Raw genomic sequence first — 17798 nt, 5'->3', positions numbered from 1 at the left:
TACTAGCATGCTCGGCATTTTTACATGTGATTGAAGACGGGGTTCAATTCCCAGCACCCACATGGCAGCTCGCAACATCTGTAACTCGGGTTCTAGGAGATCTGACACCCTCGTCTGGAATCTGTAAGGATACACGGTGCACAGACATACATACAGACAAAATACCCATACACATCAACTAAAAATATGGATAAGAAAAAAAATGAAACAAAATAGAACAATAAGCAACAGTGCATTCTTAAATAAAATGTTATTTTAATAAAATACTGCACACATGTAGATTTCTTTTCAAAGATGTTAAGAACAAGGTATTTGGCGTGGGTAGGAATACATGCAGAATTTGTAGCAAAAACAGGGATTTTGAATAAATAGCTCAGCATCTTTTCTTTCTGCAGACATACTCTGCAAATCCACCCAGGCTGGAGAACAGGCAGGGAGGAGCTGCCTTTTCCTCTAAGAATGAGTTCTTGGCTGGCTTGGGCTACAGAAAGGAGTCATATGTCTGCTCCAGGAACCAAAAGTAGCATCGGAGTGACCTTAGGGGGAGAGGAACCCTGGCTCTCCCCTTGCCATTTCGCCCAAGATTTCAGAGTTTAATTTAATCCTACAAAAGCACCATCAAACAGTTGCCCGCTGGACACCCGAGGGTCCCCCAGCCGAGTCAGGGGACCAATGGAGAGGTCTAGGGACCGCAGACCTAGGCTGAGGAAGAGGCTGAGGATGTGGTAGGGCAGTCGATGATGCCTGAACGCTCCGAATGTGCAGTGACACAGTCGCCGTGGCCGTTCAGTGACACAAGCGCACAGTGTGACTTTTCTGTACAGTAGAGAAAAGGCAGAAGCAAGGATTACCCCCCTCTAACTGGCACATGGTCTGCTCGGCACAGGAGACACCACCCCGCCTCCTGGTCCTGCGCCCTGTGGTCTTTCCCTTGTTCCAGCTGGGAGGATTCCATACCGGGAGCAAGTTCCCAGTCAGAACCTCTGGCCTGGGCTTGTTCTTCTATATCTGACAGGAGAATGGTAAGTGGGTCTTCAAGGGAAACATCCAGAATGACCCAACTTCTACCTCTCAACATTTCCTCAAACAGCCCTGTTCGCTTTATAAAATTCACCTTTTTGGTTTAAGATAGCAAAGAAAGACACCGAGGAGTTACCGGGGCTGATGGGAGCACCTCTGGCTCCCGCAGTGGGTTGCAGAAGGCTTTGGCTGCCCGCAGTCCTTTGCACAGGTCATTGACTTTAAATACCAAGGATCCCCACGTGCCTTACAAAGACTTCTTGTGTGTCTGGCCCAGGACTCGGGATAGGCAGTAGGGGATAAGACTGACAGATGCAAAGGGGACCGTCGCACTCTTGCAGAAAGACAAGACGTAGAAGACCGACTCGTTCTGGGGTGGAGGTTTCAAAGAGTCAAAGAGGTGCAGAAAGACCAAGGAGGTCCCGATGCAGGCTAGGCGGAAGGGGAGAGACTTCCTGAGTTCTCCCTTGCGGCTCTGCCGGTACATGCTGGAGTTGAGGGCCAGCCCCAACCCCAAGAGAGTCCCCAGGTTTTTGAAGAGGCTGGCAAAGGGTGTGGTGTCGAGGTGGACCCACTCCGGCCGTTCACACCATCTCTTGGCTTTCTCCAAAGTCCACAGGAGGTCCACCCCTAGTCCTTTTAGCAGCAGGTAAAATCCGAGTGCGAAACCGAACAGGAAGAAGGTGATGAGACAGTACTTCTTGAGGCTGGCATTGTAGATGCCCCGGATGCGGCGGAAAGTTTCAGCCACAGCGATGCCTGTGCAGAGGAAAGAACTGTGAGAAACAGAGGCAGCCGGGGGGGGGGGGGGGGGGGGGGGGGGATATGACGTCATACCCCCGATGAGATTCCATCACACACCAAAGTGGAAGGTCCTCAAGAGGGTCTTTCAGATGGAAGAATCGTATCCCGTACATCTTCCCACTGAGTTTAAGTTTCCTGTTGTGTGTGTCAGGACCTGTTTCTTCTTGGAGTCACTCAGGGCAGACAAGCCCATTTAATTCAGGGTTTTTTGTTTTGTTTTGTTTTGGTTTGGTTTGGTTTTTCGAGACAGGGTTTCTCTGTGTAACCTTGACTGTCCTGGACTCACTTTGTAGACCAGGCTGGCCTCGAACTCACAGAGATCCGTCTGCCTCTGCCTCCCGAGTGCTGGGATTAAAGGCGTGTGCCACCACACCTGGCCAGCTCTTAAACCACTGAAAGGGGCTGGAGAGATGGCTCAGAGGTTAAGAGCACCGACTGCTCTTCCAAAGGTCATGAGTTCAATTCCCAGCAACCATATGGTGGCTCAGAGCCATCTATAATGAGATCTGGTGTCCTCTTCTGGCCTACCGGCAGGATATTGTATACATAATAAATAAATCTTTAAAAAAAAAAAAAACACTGAAAAGCTGACAGCACAGAGACCTGCTGATGGAGGAGGATCCTGAGAAAATAGAAGTAGGTGGGAAAGGAGTCAGGGCTGCCAGTACCTGACAAGACTCCAGCCACAACCTGGTGGGGAAAATGAGCCGCAAGGTAGATCCGGGACAGACAGACATTCAGCTGGACAGCCCAGTATCCCAACCACAGGACGATGTTCAGACACCTGCAACAGAATAGGCAATCACTCTGTACCCCAAATTCGGATCCTTAGGCAAAGACAATGGCCCTGGCGGGAGCGGTGAAACCTGGCAAACTGAGCCTCTGCAGAGGAATTTTTAGAAATTGGGAGTGTTTTGAGTGAGATCCTCCCCCGCCTCCCCCCCCCCCCCACAAGCTACAGTTAGTGGTCCTGTTTGCGTAGGATTTGGAGGCATGGCCTTGATAGAGGAAGGGGCAGTTTGGAGAGCTTAAAGACTTGCTGGGCATGTATGCGTATGTGCGTGTGTGTGTGTGTGTGTGTATGTGTGTGTGTGTGTGCACGTGCGCATGTGTGCATGCATGTGTGTTGATGATTTTGAGTCTGCTCTCTCTGCTTGGTGCTTGTAGCTTAACACGTGGGCTCTCAGCTGTTTCTGCCACCATGTTTCTCTGCCACTCTTATCCCTGTGGAACTGAGACCCACATAAGCCTTCCCTTCCTTAAGTTGCCTTGGTCATGGTGTTTCATCAAAGCAACTAAGACCGTGTTTATGCGAATTTTTTTTTCTTTTAAGAAACCTTCAGCCGGGCGTGGTGGCCCACGCCTTTAATCCCAGCACTCGGGAGGCAGAGGCAGGCGGATCGCTGTGAGTTCGAGGCCAGCCTGGTCTACAAAGTGAGTCCAGGATGGCCAAGGCTACACAGAGAAACCCTGTCTTGAAAAACCAAAAAAAAAAAAAAAAAAAAAAAAAGAAAGAAAGAAAAAGAAAAGAAACCTTCAATTTATTATTATTGTGTTTCTGTATATGATGTGGGTGTGGGAGTAGGGTGCATATATGCCTAACATGTATAAAAGTTAGAGGGCGACCTCATGAGGATTTTTTTCCTTCACCTTTATGAGGATTGCAGAGCTATCTTACAGACTCAGGGTTTTTTTTATTATTTATTTTTAAATTTTTTTTTGAGAGGGGCCCTATATATAGCCTAGGTTGGCTTCAAACTCTCTATGTGGCTGAGGATGATTTAAAAAAATTTTTTTTAGTATATATTCAATGTTCTGCCTCTGTGTATGCCTGAATGCCAGAAGAGGGCACCGGATCTCATTATAGATGGTTGTGAGCCACCATGCGGTTGCTGGGAATTGAACTTAGGACCTTTGGAAGAACAGACAGTGCTCTTAACCTCTGAGCCATCTCTCCAGCCCCAGCTGAGGATGATCTTGAACTCCTGATTCTCTATCACACAGCATCATTTATATGCACTTTCATGTGTATGTGTGTTTTGCCTTATACCCCGTATTGCTGCAGGATATTTGATCATACTGTGAACCCCAAGATTGTGTTGTTTACTGGAAAAACCTGTTTCTAGTTGTGGTGTGGCTTAGCCCTAGCACATATCTTTAACCCACAAGCTTTTGGTTTGAATATTGTAAACAGGATTAAATAAAGTCAACCATAGGTCAAGAGCCAGAACAAGCAACCGGTTGACAGGAGTGAACATAGGGGGAAAAAAAACTATAGAGAGTGAGAGGACATCAGGAGGACTAATATAGGGGTGCACAGGAAGTAGAAGGAAGGGATGTTGATTGAGTTTGAGGAGTTTTTGAGACAATGTGGAGCAGAAGATGGGTTTTTTGTTTGTTTGTTTGTTTGTTTGTTTGTTGCAGGGGAGGGCTTTGGCTGAGCAGGAAGGTTAGCTGAATGCTTCCTCTGCCTCACCGAGCTAGCAGGCTTTCACCCCAGCATCTGGCTCCTGAGTCTTCATTGGTAAAATTGAACATTTGAGGTTTTGTTAAAAACAATTACATATATGCCCAGAGTCCACAGAGGTCAGAAGATGGAGTCAGATCTCCTGGAACTGGGGTTACAGACAGCTGTGAACCAACATATGGGCTGCTGGGAACTGAACCCAGGTCTTCCAGAAGCACCTCCAGTATTTTTAACCACTGAGCCATCTCTCTAGGCCCTCTTTCTATGTCTTTTAACTGCCCAATTATATCTATTTGATAACTAAGGATTTACATCCTGACTGAATACCTAGGGTCTCCACATTAGGATCATCTTATGTCTGTTTATTTTAACCTGTATGAGGTGACTCCAGGCTGATACAGAAGCGGATTTTTTAAATTTAAATTTTTATTTTTTTGGTTTTTCAAGACAGGCTTTCTCTGGCTGTCCTAGAACTTGCTCTGTAGACCAGGCTGGCTTCGAACTCATAGATATCTGCCTGCCTCTACCTCCCAGGTGCTGGGATTAAATGCCTGTGCCACTACTGCCCAGTGGATTTTTTTTTTTTAAATGCTGGAGATATAGTTCCATGACAGAGTAGTTATACAGCATGCACAAAGCCCCAAGTTTGATACCCAGAACCAAACCTGTAGGTGAATGGATGAAATAATGAATTTAATCTAAGCCTTGCCACTCTCTCTCTCAACCTTCTTAATGCTGCAACCTTTTAATACAGTTCCCTTGTGTTGTGATGACCACAACCATAAAATCACTTTGCTGCTACTTCAGAACTGTGTATTTGCTACTGTCACGAACCATAGTGTAAATATCTGATATGCAGGATATCTGATATGTGACCCCCCCACCCCCCAAGGGGTCTCAACCCACAGGTTGAGAATCACTGCTCCAGATGCTCCGTAGAATCTCTGTTTATGTTGGTAAGCTGTAGTTCTTTGTCTGAAACAGGGGCTACCCTAGTGGATTCCTTCTGGCCCTAACAATCTGTGATGTTAACTCGCAGCAGAACTGCCCCAACTCTTAACTAGTGCCACCCGCAGGTGTGAGCGTGGGGCTGGGGAAGTAGGAAGGACAGCTCTGTGCCAGCTATGGAGTTTTTTGCTCACCCACACCCCTAATGGTAAGTTCTTACCGGAATCCATAAGTTGGCCTTTTCTTGCCACGAAACATAGCGAGGGTAGAAGTGACCATCACATAGTATACACCTGCTGTGCCCATAGCATGGCCGGAAGGACTTCCTAAAGGACAGAAAGGAAATGGATGGGCTAAAGATGGAAAAATGTCTATTTGAGAGACTTCTGAGGCATCATCCACCTATCCACCCATCCATCAGCCCATCCATGCGTCATGCCTCCCATCCACCTATCCATCCATCAGCCCATCCATGCATCATGCCTCCCATCCACCTATCCACCCATCCATCAGCCCATCCATGCGTCATGCCTCCCATCCACCTATCCATCAGCCCATCCATGCATCATGCCTCCCATCCACCTATCCACCCATCCATCCATCAGCCCATCCATGCATCATTGCCTCCCATCCACCTATCCATCCATCCATCAGCCCATCCATGCATCATGCCTCCCATCCACCTATCCACCCATCCATCCATCAGCCCATCCATGCATCATGCCTCCCATCCACCTATCCATCCATCCATCAGCCTATCCATGCGTCATGCCTCCCATCCACCCATCCATCCATCAGCCCATCCATGCGTCATGCCTCCCATCCACCTATCCACCCATCCATCAGCCCATCCATGCATCATGCCTCCCATCCACCTATCCACCCATCCATCAGCCCATCCATGCATCATGCCTCCCATCCACCTATCCATCCATCCATCAGCCCATCCATGCATCATGCCTCCCATCCACCTATCCATCCATCCATCAGCCCATCCATGCATCATGCCTCCCATCCACCTATCCATCCATCCATCAGCCCATCCATGCATCATGCCTCCCATCCACCTATCCATCCATCCATCAGCCCATCCATGCATCATGCCTCCCATCCACCTATCCACCCATCCATCCATCAGCCCATCCATGCGTCATGCCTCCCATCCACCTATCCACCCATCCATCCATCAGCCCATCCATGCATCATGCCTCCCATCCACCTATCCACCCATCCATCAGCCCATCCATGCATCATGCCTCCCATCCACCTATCCACCCATCCATCCATCAGCCCATCCATGCATCATGCCTCCCATCCACCTATCCACCCACCCATCCATCAGCCCATCCATGCATCATGCCTCCCATCCACCTATCCACCCATCCATCAGCCCATCCATGCATCATGCCTCCCATCCACCTATCCATCCATCCATCCATCAGCCCATCCATGCGTCATGCCTCCCATCCACCTATCCACCCATCCATCCATCAGCCCATCCATGCATCATGCCTCCCATCCACCCATCCACCCATCAGCCCATCCATGCATCATGCCTCCCATCCACCTATCCACCCATCCATCAGCCCATCCATGCGTCATGCCTCCCATCCACCTATCCACCATCCATCCATCAGCCCATCCATGCATCATGCCTCCCATCCACCCATCCACCCATCAGCCCATCCATGCATCATGCCTCCCATCCACCTATCCACCCATCCATCAGCCCATCCATGCGTCATGCCTCCCATCCACCTATCCACCCATCCATCCATCAGCCCATCCATGCGTCATGCCTCCCATCCACCCATCCATCCACCCATCCATCAGCCCATCCATGCGTCATGCCTCCCATCCACCTATCCACCCATCCATCCATCAGCCCATCCATGCGTCATGCCTCCCATCCACCTATCCATCCACCCATCCATCAGCCCATCCATGCGTCATGCCTCCCATCCACCTATCCATCCACCCATCCATCAGCCCATCCATGCGTCATGCCTCCCATCCACCTATCCACCCATCCATCAGCCCATCCATGCGTCATGCCTCCCATCCACCTATCCACCCATCCATCCATCAGCCCATCCATGCATCATGCCTCCCATCCACCCATCCACCCATCAGCCCATCCATGCATCATGCCTCCCATCCACCTATCCACCCATCCATCAGCCCATCCATGCGTCATGCCTCCCATCCACCTATCCACCCATCCATCCATCAGCCCATCCATGCGTCATGCCTCCCATCCACCTATCCATCCACCCATCCATCAGCCCATCCATGCGTCATGCCTCCCATCCACCTATCCACCCATCCATCCATCAGCCCATCCATGCGTCATGCCTCCCATCCACCTATCCATCCACCCATCCATCAGCCCATCCATGCGTCATGCCTCCCATCCACCTATCCATCCATCAGCCCATCCATGCGTCATGCCTCCCATCCACCTATCCATCCATCAGCCCATCCATGCGTCATGCCTCCCATCCACCTATCCACCCATCCATCCATCAGCCCATCCATGCGTCATGCCTCCCATCCACCTATCCACCCATCCATCCATCAGCCCATCCATGCGTCATGCCTCCCATCCACCTATCCACCCATCCATCCATCAGCCCATCCATGCGTCATGCCTCCCATCCACCTATCCACCCATCCATCCATCAGCCCATCCATGCGTCATGCCTCCCATCCACCTATCCACCCATCCATCCATCAGCCCATCCATGCGTCATGCCTCCCATCCACCTATCCATCCATCCATCCATCAGCCCATCCATGCGTCATGCCTCCCATCCACCTATCCACCCATCCATCCATCAGCCCATCCATGCGTCATGCCTCCCATCCACCTATCCATCCATCCATCCATCAGCCCATCCATGCGTCATGCCTCCCATCCACCTATCCATCCATCCATCAGCCCATCCATGCGTCATGCCTCCCATCCACCTATCCATCCATCAGCCCATCCATGCGTCATGCCTCCCATCCACCTATCCACCCATCCATCCATCAGCCCATCCATGCGTCATGCCTCCCATCCACCTATCCATCCATCCATCAGCCCATCCATGCGTCATGCCTCCCATCCACCCACCCATCCATCCATCAGCCCATCCATGCGTCATGCCTCCCATCCACCTATCCATCCATCCATCCATCAGCCCATCCATGCATCATGCCTCCCATCCACCCACCCATCCATCAGCCCATCCATGCGTCATGCCTCCCATCCACCTATCCATCCATCCATCAGCCCATCCATGCATCATGCCTCCCATCCACCTATCCACCCATCCATCCATCAGCCCATCCATGCGTCATGCCTCCCATCCACCTATCCATCCATCCATCCATCAGCCCATCCATGCATCATGCCTCCCATCCACCCACCCATCCATCAGCCCATCCATGCGTCATGCCTCCCATCCACCTATCCATCCATCCATCAGCCCATCCATGCGTCATGCCTCCCATCCACCTATCCACCCATCCATCAGCCCATCCATGCATCATGCCTCCCATCCACCTATCCACCCACCCATCCATCAGCCCATCCATGCGTCATGCCTCCCATCCACCTATCCATCCATCCATCAGCCCATCCATGCATCATGCCTCCCATCCACCTATCCACCCATCCATCAGCCCATCCATGCATCATGCCTCCCATCCACCTATCCACCCATCCATCCATCAGCCCATCCATGCGTCATGCCTCCCATCCACCTATCCATCCATCCATCAGCCCATCCATGCGTCATGCCTCCCATCCACCTATCCACCCATCCATCAGCCCATCCATGCGTCATGCCTCCCATCCACCTATCCACCCATCCATCCATCAGCCCATCCATGCGTCATGCCTCCCATCCACCTATCCATCCATCCATCCATCAGCCCATCCATGCGTCATGCCTCCCATCCACCTATCCATCCATCCATCCATCAGCCCATCCATGCGTCATGCCTCCCATCCACCTATCCATCCATCAGCCCATCCATGCGTCATGCCTCCCATCCACCTATCCACCCATCCATCAGCCCATCCATGCGTCATGCCTCCCATCCACCTATCCATCCATCCATCCATCAGCCCATCCATGCATCATGCCTCCCATCCACCCACCCATCCATCAGCCCATCCATGCGTCATGCCTCCCATCCACCCATCCATCAGCCCATCCATGCGTCATGCCTCCCATCCACCTATCCATTCATCTTACTATGTACTCATTTATCTATAATTCAATTATTTAACAAATTCAATCCACACCGTGTGTCAATCATGGTGCAAGGGCGTGGGAGTACAGTGGTCAGCAAACACAAAGGGACATTAACTGCTCTTGCAGTTACAGATGGCCTGGAGATTGCACAGGAATCAGGACACTGGGGGTGCAAATTACACTCTGATCTGCCCACCAGCCATTCCTATCTACTCTCCTTCTCGCTCTGCTCTGACCACACTGCTTGCTGCTTGCCTCTAAGCATATCAGGCATGCTCTTCTCCCATAATTCCTCGGGTCAACTCCCTTGCCTCTTCAAGTCTTGACTCAGATGTCACATTTATTTATTTATTTATTTATTTATTTATTTATTCATTTGAATTTTTGAGACAGGGTTTCTCTGGGTAGTCTTGGTTGTCCTGGACTCAATTTGTAGACCAGGCTGGCCTCGAACTCACAGCGATCCATCTGCCTCTGCCTCCTAAGTGCTGGGATTAAAGGTGTGCACCATCACTCCCCCACCAGATGTCACCTTTTCAATGAGACTTACTCTGACCATCTTACAGTTGCTTCCCATTCCTGAGATCTGCCATCCACACCCCTACATCCCACCAGACAGAATGACAGTTCTCCACATGGTAAGAATATGGTTGTAGGTGGTCCTTAACTCTCAGCCTTTTGGGAGCATGGCTTTGGCTGAAGACAGCCATCTTGGTCACTGGTATCCTCTATACCTCAGTGCAGCTTGCTTCCCATAACTTGTCTATATTATGCCATAAAGTCCGATGCCCTTGCTTTGAAGAAAAATCTCCAGTTTGAGAGCTCCTTGTGGAGTCGTGTGAGATTTAGTCACAACTGAACTTCTCTTTCTGCCTGTCAGCACATCCCTTCACCTGCACAGTTGTGGCTCTGGAGAGTAGCCACTGCTCTCTCATCTCTACTCCAGTCAGCATTCCAGGATATCTCAGGGACAGACTTTCTCACTCTCTCTCTACTCCCTTCCCCCCTATTAAAAAAATTACATTTATGTGTGCTTTATCTGCATGTATGTCTGTTCAGTACGTGCATGCAGTATTTATAGAAGACTTAGATCCCCTGAAACCGGAGTTACAAACAGCTCTGAGATGCCATATGGATGTCAGGAATTGAACCTGGGTCCTTTGGAAGAGAAGCCAGTGATCTTGACTGCTGAGCCATCTCTCCAGCCACTTTTTTTTTCTCTTCCCTTTCTTCTTTTTGCAAATTATCTTCTAATACTCTGTCTTACTGATTTATTATTATTTCTTTGTGCACTGACCCGTTTTCTTCAAATTTTAGTCCTATAAAGCCTGGATCTTTCTTTGCTTTGTTCACTAGCGAAGGTATCTCGGGCTTCTAGAAGAAGGCTTGGCACATGGTAGGTCCTCAGTAAAAATTAGAGCTAGGGAGACCAATGGTCTCTAGACTAAACTTCCAAGATGTTGTCTAGTCCAGAAGGCCAGGGAGGGACCCTGAGGAGGGGATAATGGCACAGAGACTTTCTGGGAAGGTCTTATTGGATATTTCTCATTTTTATTTTTTTTAATTTTTAAAGATTTACTTATTTATTATGTATACAGATCTCATTATAGATGGTTATGAGCCACCATGTGGTTGCTGGGAATTGAACTCATGACCTTTGGAAGAGCAGTCAGTGCTCTTAACCTCTGAGCCATCTCTCCAGCCCCATATTTCTCATTAAAAAAAAAAAGTCCATCATTTGACCTAACGATTCCTATTTGTCTATAACTAATACAACAGAAGTTACTCTTGGGATGTGGCCCAGTTGGTAAAGTGCTTGTCTGCCATACCTGTGTCACCTCAGTCCTTGGAGGCAGGTGGGGGAGGCGGGAGCATCAGAAAGTCATTGTCAATTGCCTAGGGAGTTTAGGACCAGTCAGGCTTACGTGAGGACATACCTCAAAACAAAGAAACAAACTCCCCCAAATAAGACAAAAACTGCAAATAGCATGAGGATGGGACTGTCTTTTTAGAGGACCGTGTTCCCTGGGCCAGGCTGCTAAGAGGGACAACCAAAGCCTCAGGCTTCTGTCCATCACTGTCCCCTCTCTGGATACGGGGCTCTGGCTCAGTTATCCTGACTAACCATTGCCTGTGGGTGTGTCACTGCCTCTCTTGGACTTTAATCCTGGAAGTGTCACTTAGGTTTCCAAACTAGCAATGGAGGTTCCCTGCTGCTATGAATTTGTACCAAATGGAAGACAAATTGAATTGTGACAAAAGAGTGAAGCAGTGGCTGTCCTCAAGCCTCCTCACGGTTGGCGTCAGTGCAAGTCTATAAAGAATGGTGTCCGTCCCCCCCCCCCCCCCCTCAGTGAGGGTTAGGACTCTCACCTGGTCCAGTCTCACAGGTGACAGGGAACTGCTTTATCAGAGGCACGGAGGTGTTGCTGTAGTAATCAGTGTCCAGGACCCACCAATAGGGGCGCTGTCCAAAAAGAGTCCTGTGGAAACAGCAGAGAATGTCAGGAGTGACCAAGTGCGTGATTTTGCTGGAAGCTCACTTTCTTTTCTTTTCCTTTTCTTTTTCTTTTTCTTTTTCTTTTTCTTTTTCTTTTTTTTTTTTTTTTTTTTTTTTTTTTTGAGGCAGAGTTTCTCTGTGTGGCTGTCCTGGACTCACTTTGTAGACCAGACTGGCCTCGAACTCACAGAGATCCACCTGCCTCTGCTTCCCAAGTGCTGAGATTAAAGGGGTGCGCTACCACTGCCTGGCTTTTTTTTTTTTTTTTGGGTTTTCAAGACAGGGGTTCTCTGTGTAGCTTTCACTAACCTGGACTCACTTTGTAGACCAAGCTGGCCTCGAACTGACAGCAATGCGCCTGCCTCTGCCTCCTGGAAAGTTCACATTTTTCAAAGACAGAAAGAGGCTTGAGTACGTATCGCCTTTGAGGTGGCTGGGGAGAAGCCTGAGCAGGAGGTAGGGGATGGGGGGAAACTTTGTATGACACAATGGAAAACTTCGGAAATCTGAACAGGTGAATGTATTATCTATTTAAACATAAACATAACATCAGGTCCGACATGGTGGCGCACGCCTTTAGTGCCAGCACTCGGGAGGCAGAGGCAGGCAGATATCTGTGAGTTCGAGGCCAGCCTGGTCTACAAAGTGAGTCTCAAAAAACAAACAAACAAAGAAACAAACAAAAGGAATCACCAGGAGTGAGCCAGCAAGACGGCTCAGCAGGTGACGGAGCTTGCCCCAAAACCTGATGACTTGAGTTCAATCTTTGGGATCTACATGGTGGAAGGAGAGAACAGACTTTTTCTGTCCTCTGACCTCCATATGCATGCCGAGGGGTGTGTACACACACACACACACACACACACACACACACACACACACACACCAGGCAGGTAGGCATGCTCCTGTAATCCTTGTCTGACGGAAGGAGTGGATTAGAAGTTCACAGCGAATTTTCGGCTACTTACTGAGTTTCAGGCCAACCCATGTCACATGATTCCTTGACTCAAAAACAAAACAGGGAACGCCCTGGAGCTGGCTATATCTGTGTACACCTCTAATCCTAGCCTCTGGTCTCTAAGGTTGGTGGAATATAAGCTGCAGGCCAGCCTAGACTACATAGTAAGAGACCTTGTCTTTTAAGAAAACCAAAAATGCCTGGGGCTGAAGATATATAGTTCCGTGATAAAGAGCATGTGCAGGCTCTGCCTTCAGGCCTGAGAACATAAAAACAGACAAAGTAGGCATGGTGGCTCACACTTGTAATCCTAGCACTTGAATGGAGGCCTGAGTCAAGACCAAACTGGACTTTTAGTCAGTTCCAGGCTAGCCCAGGCTACAGAATGAGAGGACTCACACCCCCCACCCCACCCCCAACTCCAATCTTAAAAAGCACAAGGAAAAGCCAGGCATGTCGGTGCACACACTCGGGACTCAGGAGCAGGCAGATCTGTGTGAGTTTGAGGCCAGCCTGGTGGACACGGTAAGTTTTAGGACAGCCAGAGTTCTGTCTACACACACACACACACACACACACACACACACACGGGAAGCAGGGAAACAGGGGCTAGAAGATGGCTCAGTAGGTAAAATATCTGCTATGAAAACAGAAAACCTGAACCCTCTCCTACACTACGTGTCTCTTCTCTCTCAAGCTGCCATCCCACAAACAGTCATGACCAAGTCGACAGTTCGTAAAGGACTCAATTTGGCTGGTTAAAAGATGCACCAAGCCCGATAGAAAAGAATTCCAGAAGATCGCCACGGCCACAGCGATAGGATTCGCTATTATGGGATTCGTTGGCTTCTTTGTGAAACTGATCCACATCCCCATCAATAACATTATTGTGGGTGGCTGAGTCTCATCGTGGGAACTAGTGAACGAATAGGGGCGTGGCAAGCTCATGAAGTAAAGAGTTGCCTGCATACTTTGTGTCTTTCTTTTCTTTTCTCCTCCCTATGAGGTTTCCTATTTCTAAATTAAAATCATTTCAAAATAAACATTTTTTCTACAACAACAACAACAACAAAAACAGAAAAACCCAGAACTCCATCACCATCCTATGGGGGAAAAAAAGATCCAGGGCGTGGTGGCAGACAGCAGTGGGGGTTTAGGCAGGTAGATCCCCAGGACTCAGTGGTCTAATCTATGCAGTGAGCTTCAGTCTAGTCAGAGACCTTGTCTCAGAAAGTTTCTGAGGAGTGACTGCTTTGGCCTCCACAAACACAGACACATATATGTATACACATGTGCACACACATGTTCACACGCATGCACACACACACACACACACAACCTGAAAGCAGACACAGATAATTTTTATGGATGATAAAGCTGCTCCTCTGCATTGTTTAGCTGAGGAATCAGGCCAAACCAGCAGTGTCCCAGGGTTATCTCGCACTGGCCAACAAGTCGCTAAATACTCATTGACTCTTTCCAAGCAAGAGCCATCAATAGCTTGGATATTCCCATAATGGGAAAATGTACACAATGCAACCAGGCCAGTGTTAAAAATCAGGGCTGCTGCCTCACCACCCCACCCCACCCCCATCCCCCCATATCAAGTTTCTGTCACTGACTGTAACTCAGTTCTTCATATGCTGACAGGCTCCGCTGTTTACTAATCATCTTGATCCTACCGGTAAACTCAGGCCTTGCTCTCTGACCTGTAATAGAAGTAGCTACCTCACAGAAAAGCACATGGCCTGGGATGACGGTGCCCTTCGGTGATAGAGCACTTTTCTAGATGTGCAAGGGACAATCTCCTGCAAAACACACACACACACACACACACACACACACACACACACACACATGCACACACATGGTGGGGGGTGTGACTGGCACATAGTAACTGCTCAATAAATGTTCATTGTGAGTATTATTAAGATTCTGGAGAGAACCAAAGTTTATAGATGCTAAGACAGAAGCTCAGGGAGTTTATGTAATTTTCCAGCTGGAAGGTGGCAGAGCAAGGTCCTGCCTGTCTGGGTTACTTTTCACTACCTAACCAAAAGGTTGTAAGTTATTTGCTTCTTTCTTACATCCTCCCTGCTCCTTCCCTACATCTATTTCTATGCTACCCAGTCTTCTTCAAAGTAATACAATTGTTTCTTAAAAATCTGTCCTTTGCCGGGCGTGGTGGCTCATGCCTTAACCCCAGCACTCGGGAGGCAGAGGCAGGCGGATCTTTGTGAGTTCAAGGCCAGCCTGGTCTACTTGGTGAGTCCAGGACAGCCAACGCTACACAGAGAAACCCTGTCTTGAAAAACAAGACAACAACGACGACGACAACAACAACAAAACCTGTCCTTAGCTGGGTGTGGTGGCGCACACCTTTAATCCCAGCACTTGGGAGGCAGAAGCAGGCAGATCTCTGTAAGTTTGAGGCCAGCCTGGTCTACAAAGCGAGTCCAGGATAGCCAAGGCTACACAGAAAAACCCTGTCTGGGGGGAAAAAAAAAAAAACGAACAAAACAAGACAAAACAAAAAACTTGTTCTCAGGGTCTGGGATGTAGCTCCATCAGGGGAGTCCTGGCCATCAAGATCAAAGCCCTGGGCTCAATCCCCAGGATGCTAAACTGCCTGTGGGAGCACACAGCTGTGAAACCAGCACTCAGGAGGTGGAGACAAGAAGGAATTCAAGTCTTTAATCCCAGCACTCGGGAGGCAGAGGCAGGTGGATCGCTGTGAGTTCGAGGCCAGCCTGGTCTACAAAGTGAGTCTAGGACAGTCAAGGCTACACAGAGAAACTCTGTCTCGGGGGGAGGGGAGGAATTCAAGGCCATTGTCTGTTACATAATAAGTTTGAGACCAGGCTGAAGCTACACAAGACCCTATCTCAAAATAATAAAATAAAATAAACCCCTTCAGAGCTGACAGAAGTCTTTCCCTATTTCCAGGCACTGATGCGATTTCTCACAACCTCTATTCTTTCTGTAGAGACTCTCCAGCCAGCGGGTGGGGTGGGGGGACTAAGCTGTAGCTTGGTGAACAGAATGGGGGTGGGGGGACTAAGCTGTAGCTTGGTGAACAGTATGGGGGTACCTCTGCTGAAGGACAGCCATTTCTAGAGAGAATGCAGCCTCCTCCTCTGCCCATCACCCCCACCCTGATGGTTCTTACCATTTAAAGACGAGGTTGAACCAGTCCCCAACCACGGCCACCCAGAGGAGGTTGATGCCCACGGTGTCCTGCAGATGGAACCAGATGGGAAAGAGAACATAGAAGGCGTTCCTGAGGTCAGCGATCACAGACACTAAGATGAACCAGTCCTGGGAGTCTTTGTAGTTCATCTGGAGGTAGCGAGTCGACCGGATCCCAAAGTCGTGGAGAACGTTCATCCCGTCCTCCATCCTCGCTGCCTTGGTACCTCAGGAAGCTGCCAGCAGAGTTCACGCGGTGAGTCCAGGCTGGGGAGCGATTGCTCTGCTATCAGCTTGTGCCTTGCCCCTGTTTTATATGCCCTGGATTCAGTCTGTAGGTCAACCCAGCCCTGATCTTTGGACTCAAAAACCACTTTTGTCTAAAACCTATTGATCAAAGGTGTATCATCAGTAGGTTGATGCAAACGTGTTCAGGGTGATTTACGTAAAATAGCAAAACAGGCACACAAAAACAGCCTGATCGGCCATTGGCAGAGCCAATTATTAACTTGGGCACACTGCTTGACAGTGCTAGGGGCTGCCCTCCTTCCTGATCCTTGAAGCCAGGCCAGAGGCTCAGGGCAGAGTCTGTTTCAGCCATACCTCTTGCAAGGGCATCTGCTTTTTGAAGTCTGCGGTTGATTTATTTGGAGACAAAGGGAAGTTTGCTGAGGTGCGGAGCCACATTTTGAGCTATTCATTTAGAATGTACAAAAGCAGTAGGTTCTGTTGTCCTGGGAACTGTCACCTTGGCCTTTCATCAACTTCATGAGGGTCCAGGGTCTACTTCTGCTTTGCAAAACCAACAATCTTTCCAATACTGAGTTTCGTATTTCTTAAGGCAAGAAAACAATCTTTCAAAACGTTTTTTCATTAGAATGGAGAGATGGCTCAGTGGTTAAGAGTATTGAATGCGATTTGGGCCCAGGGGTCTGCTCAAACTAAGGCACCAGCCAAGGACAATACAGGCGGTAAACTTTAAGCCCCTACCCAGATCTAGCCAATGGTCAGAACATTCTCCATAGTTGAGTGGAGAGTGGGATATGACTTTCACACGTACTCTGGTGCCTCACATTTGACCATGACCCCTGGAGGGGGAGACCTGGTGGCACTCAGAGGAAGGACAGCAGGTTGCCAAGAAGAGACTTGATACCCTATGAGCATATACAGGGGGAGGTAATCCCCCTCAGGAACAGTCATAGGGGAGGGGAAGAATGGGAAAATGGGGGGAGGGAAGAATGAGAAGATACAAGGGATGGGATAAATATTGAGATGCAACAAGAATAAATTAATAAAAAAAAATTTTTAAAAAGAGCACTGACTGCTCCCCCAGAGGACCTGCTTCAGTTCCCAGCACCCATGTGGCAGCTCACAATTGTCTGTAACTCCAGTTCCAGGGGATCCGACAGCCTCACGCAGACATACATGCAGCAAAACACCAATGTACATGAAATAGAAATATTTAAGAATTTTAAAAAGACAAAAAAAATATTTTAAAAATGTCTTTCATTTGTGTGTACATGTTAATGTGTGTGTACATGGGACAAAGTGTGTGTGTGTGTGTGTGTGTGTGTGTGTGTGCGTGTGCATATGTGCATGTATAGATCAGAGGATGACATTCAGGAGTCAGGTTCCCCCTCTCTCCCACCCATATGAGCACTGGAG

At 49.0% G+C, this 17798-nt stretch overlaps 2 protein-coding genes across 2 annotated transcripts; one reads left to right on the top strand and one right to left on the bottom strand.

Moving 5' to 3' along the window:
- Positions 1–236: 236 nt before the first annotated feature.
- G6pc1 (glucose-6-phosphatase catalytic subunit 1) lies at positions 237–16551 on the bottom strand. Its single transcript, XM_051158692.1, has 5 exons — positions 16114–16551; positions 11860–11969; positions 5460–5565; positions 2493–2608; positions 237–1779 (listed from the first exon to the last, which is right to left on the bottom strand). The coding sequence occupies exons 1-5, from the start codon at positions 16341–16343 to the stop codon at positions 1268–1270; spliced, it is 1074 nt and encodes a 357-aa protein (XP_051014649.1). The 5' UTR covers positions 16344–16551; the 3' UTR covers positions 237–1267.
- LOC127200173 (protein transport protein Sec61 subunit gamma-like) lies at positions 12475–14001 on the top strand. Its single transcript, XM_051158290.1, has 2 exons — positions 12475–12500; positions 13671–14001. The coding sequence occupies exons 1-2, from the start codon at positions 12475–12477 to the stop codon at positions 13843–13845; spliced, it is 201 nt and encodes a 66-aa protein (XP_051014247.1). The 3' UTR covers positions 13846–14001.
- Positions 16552–17798: the final 1247 nt, after the last annotated feature.

The sequence above is a fragment of the Acomys russatus genome, chromosome 16 (assembly GCF_903995435.1).
Source record: "Acomys russatus chromosome 16, mAcoRus1.1, whole genome shotgun sequence".
NCBI lineage: Eukaryota > Metazoa > Chordata > Mammalia > Rodentia > Muridae > Acomys > Acomys russatus.
This window is presented reverse-complemented; position numbering and strand designations above follow the sequence as displayed.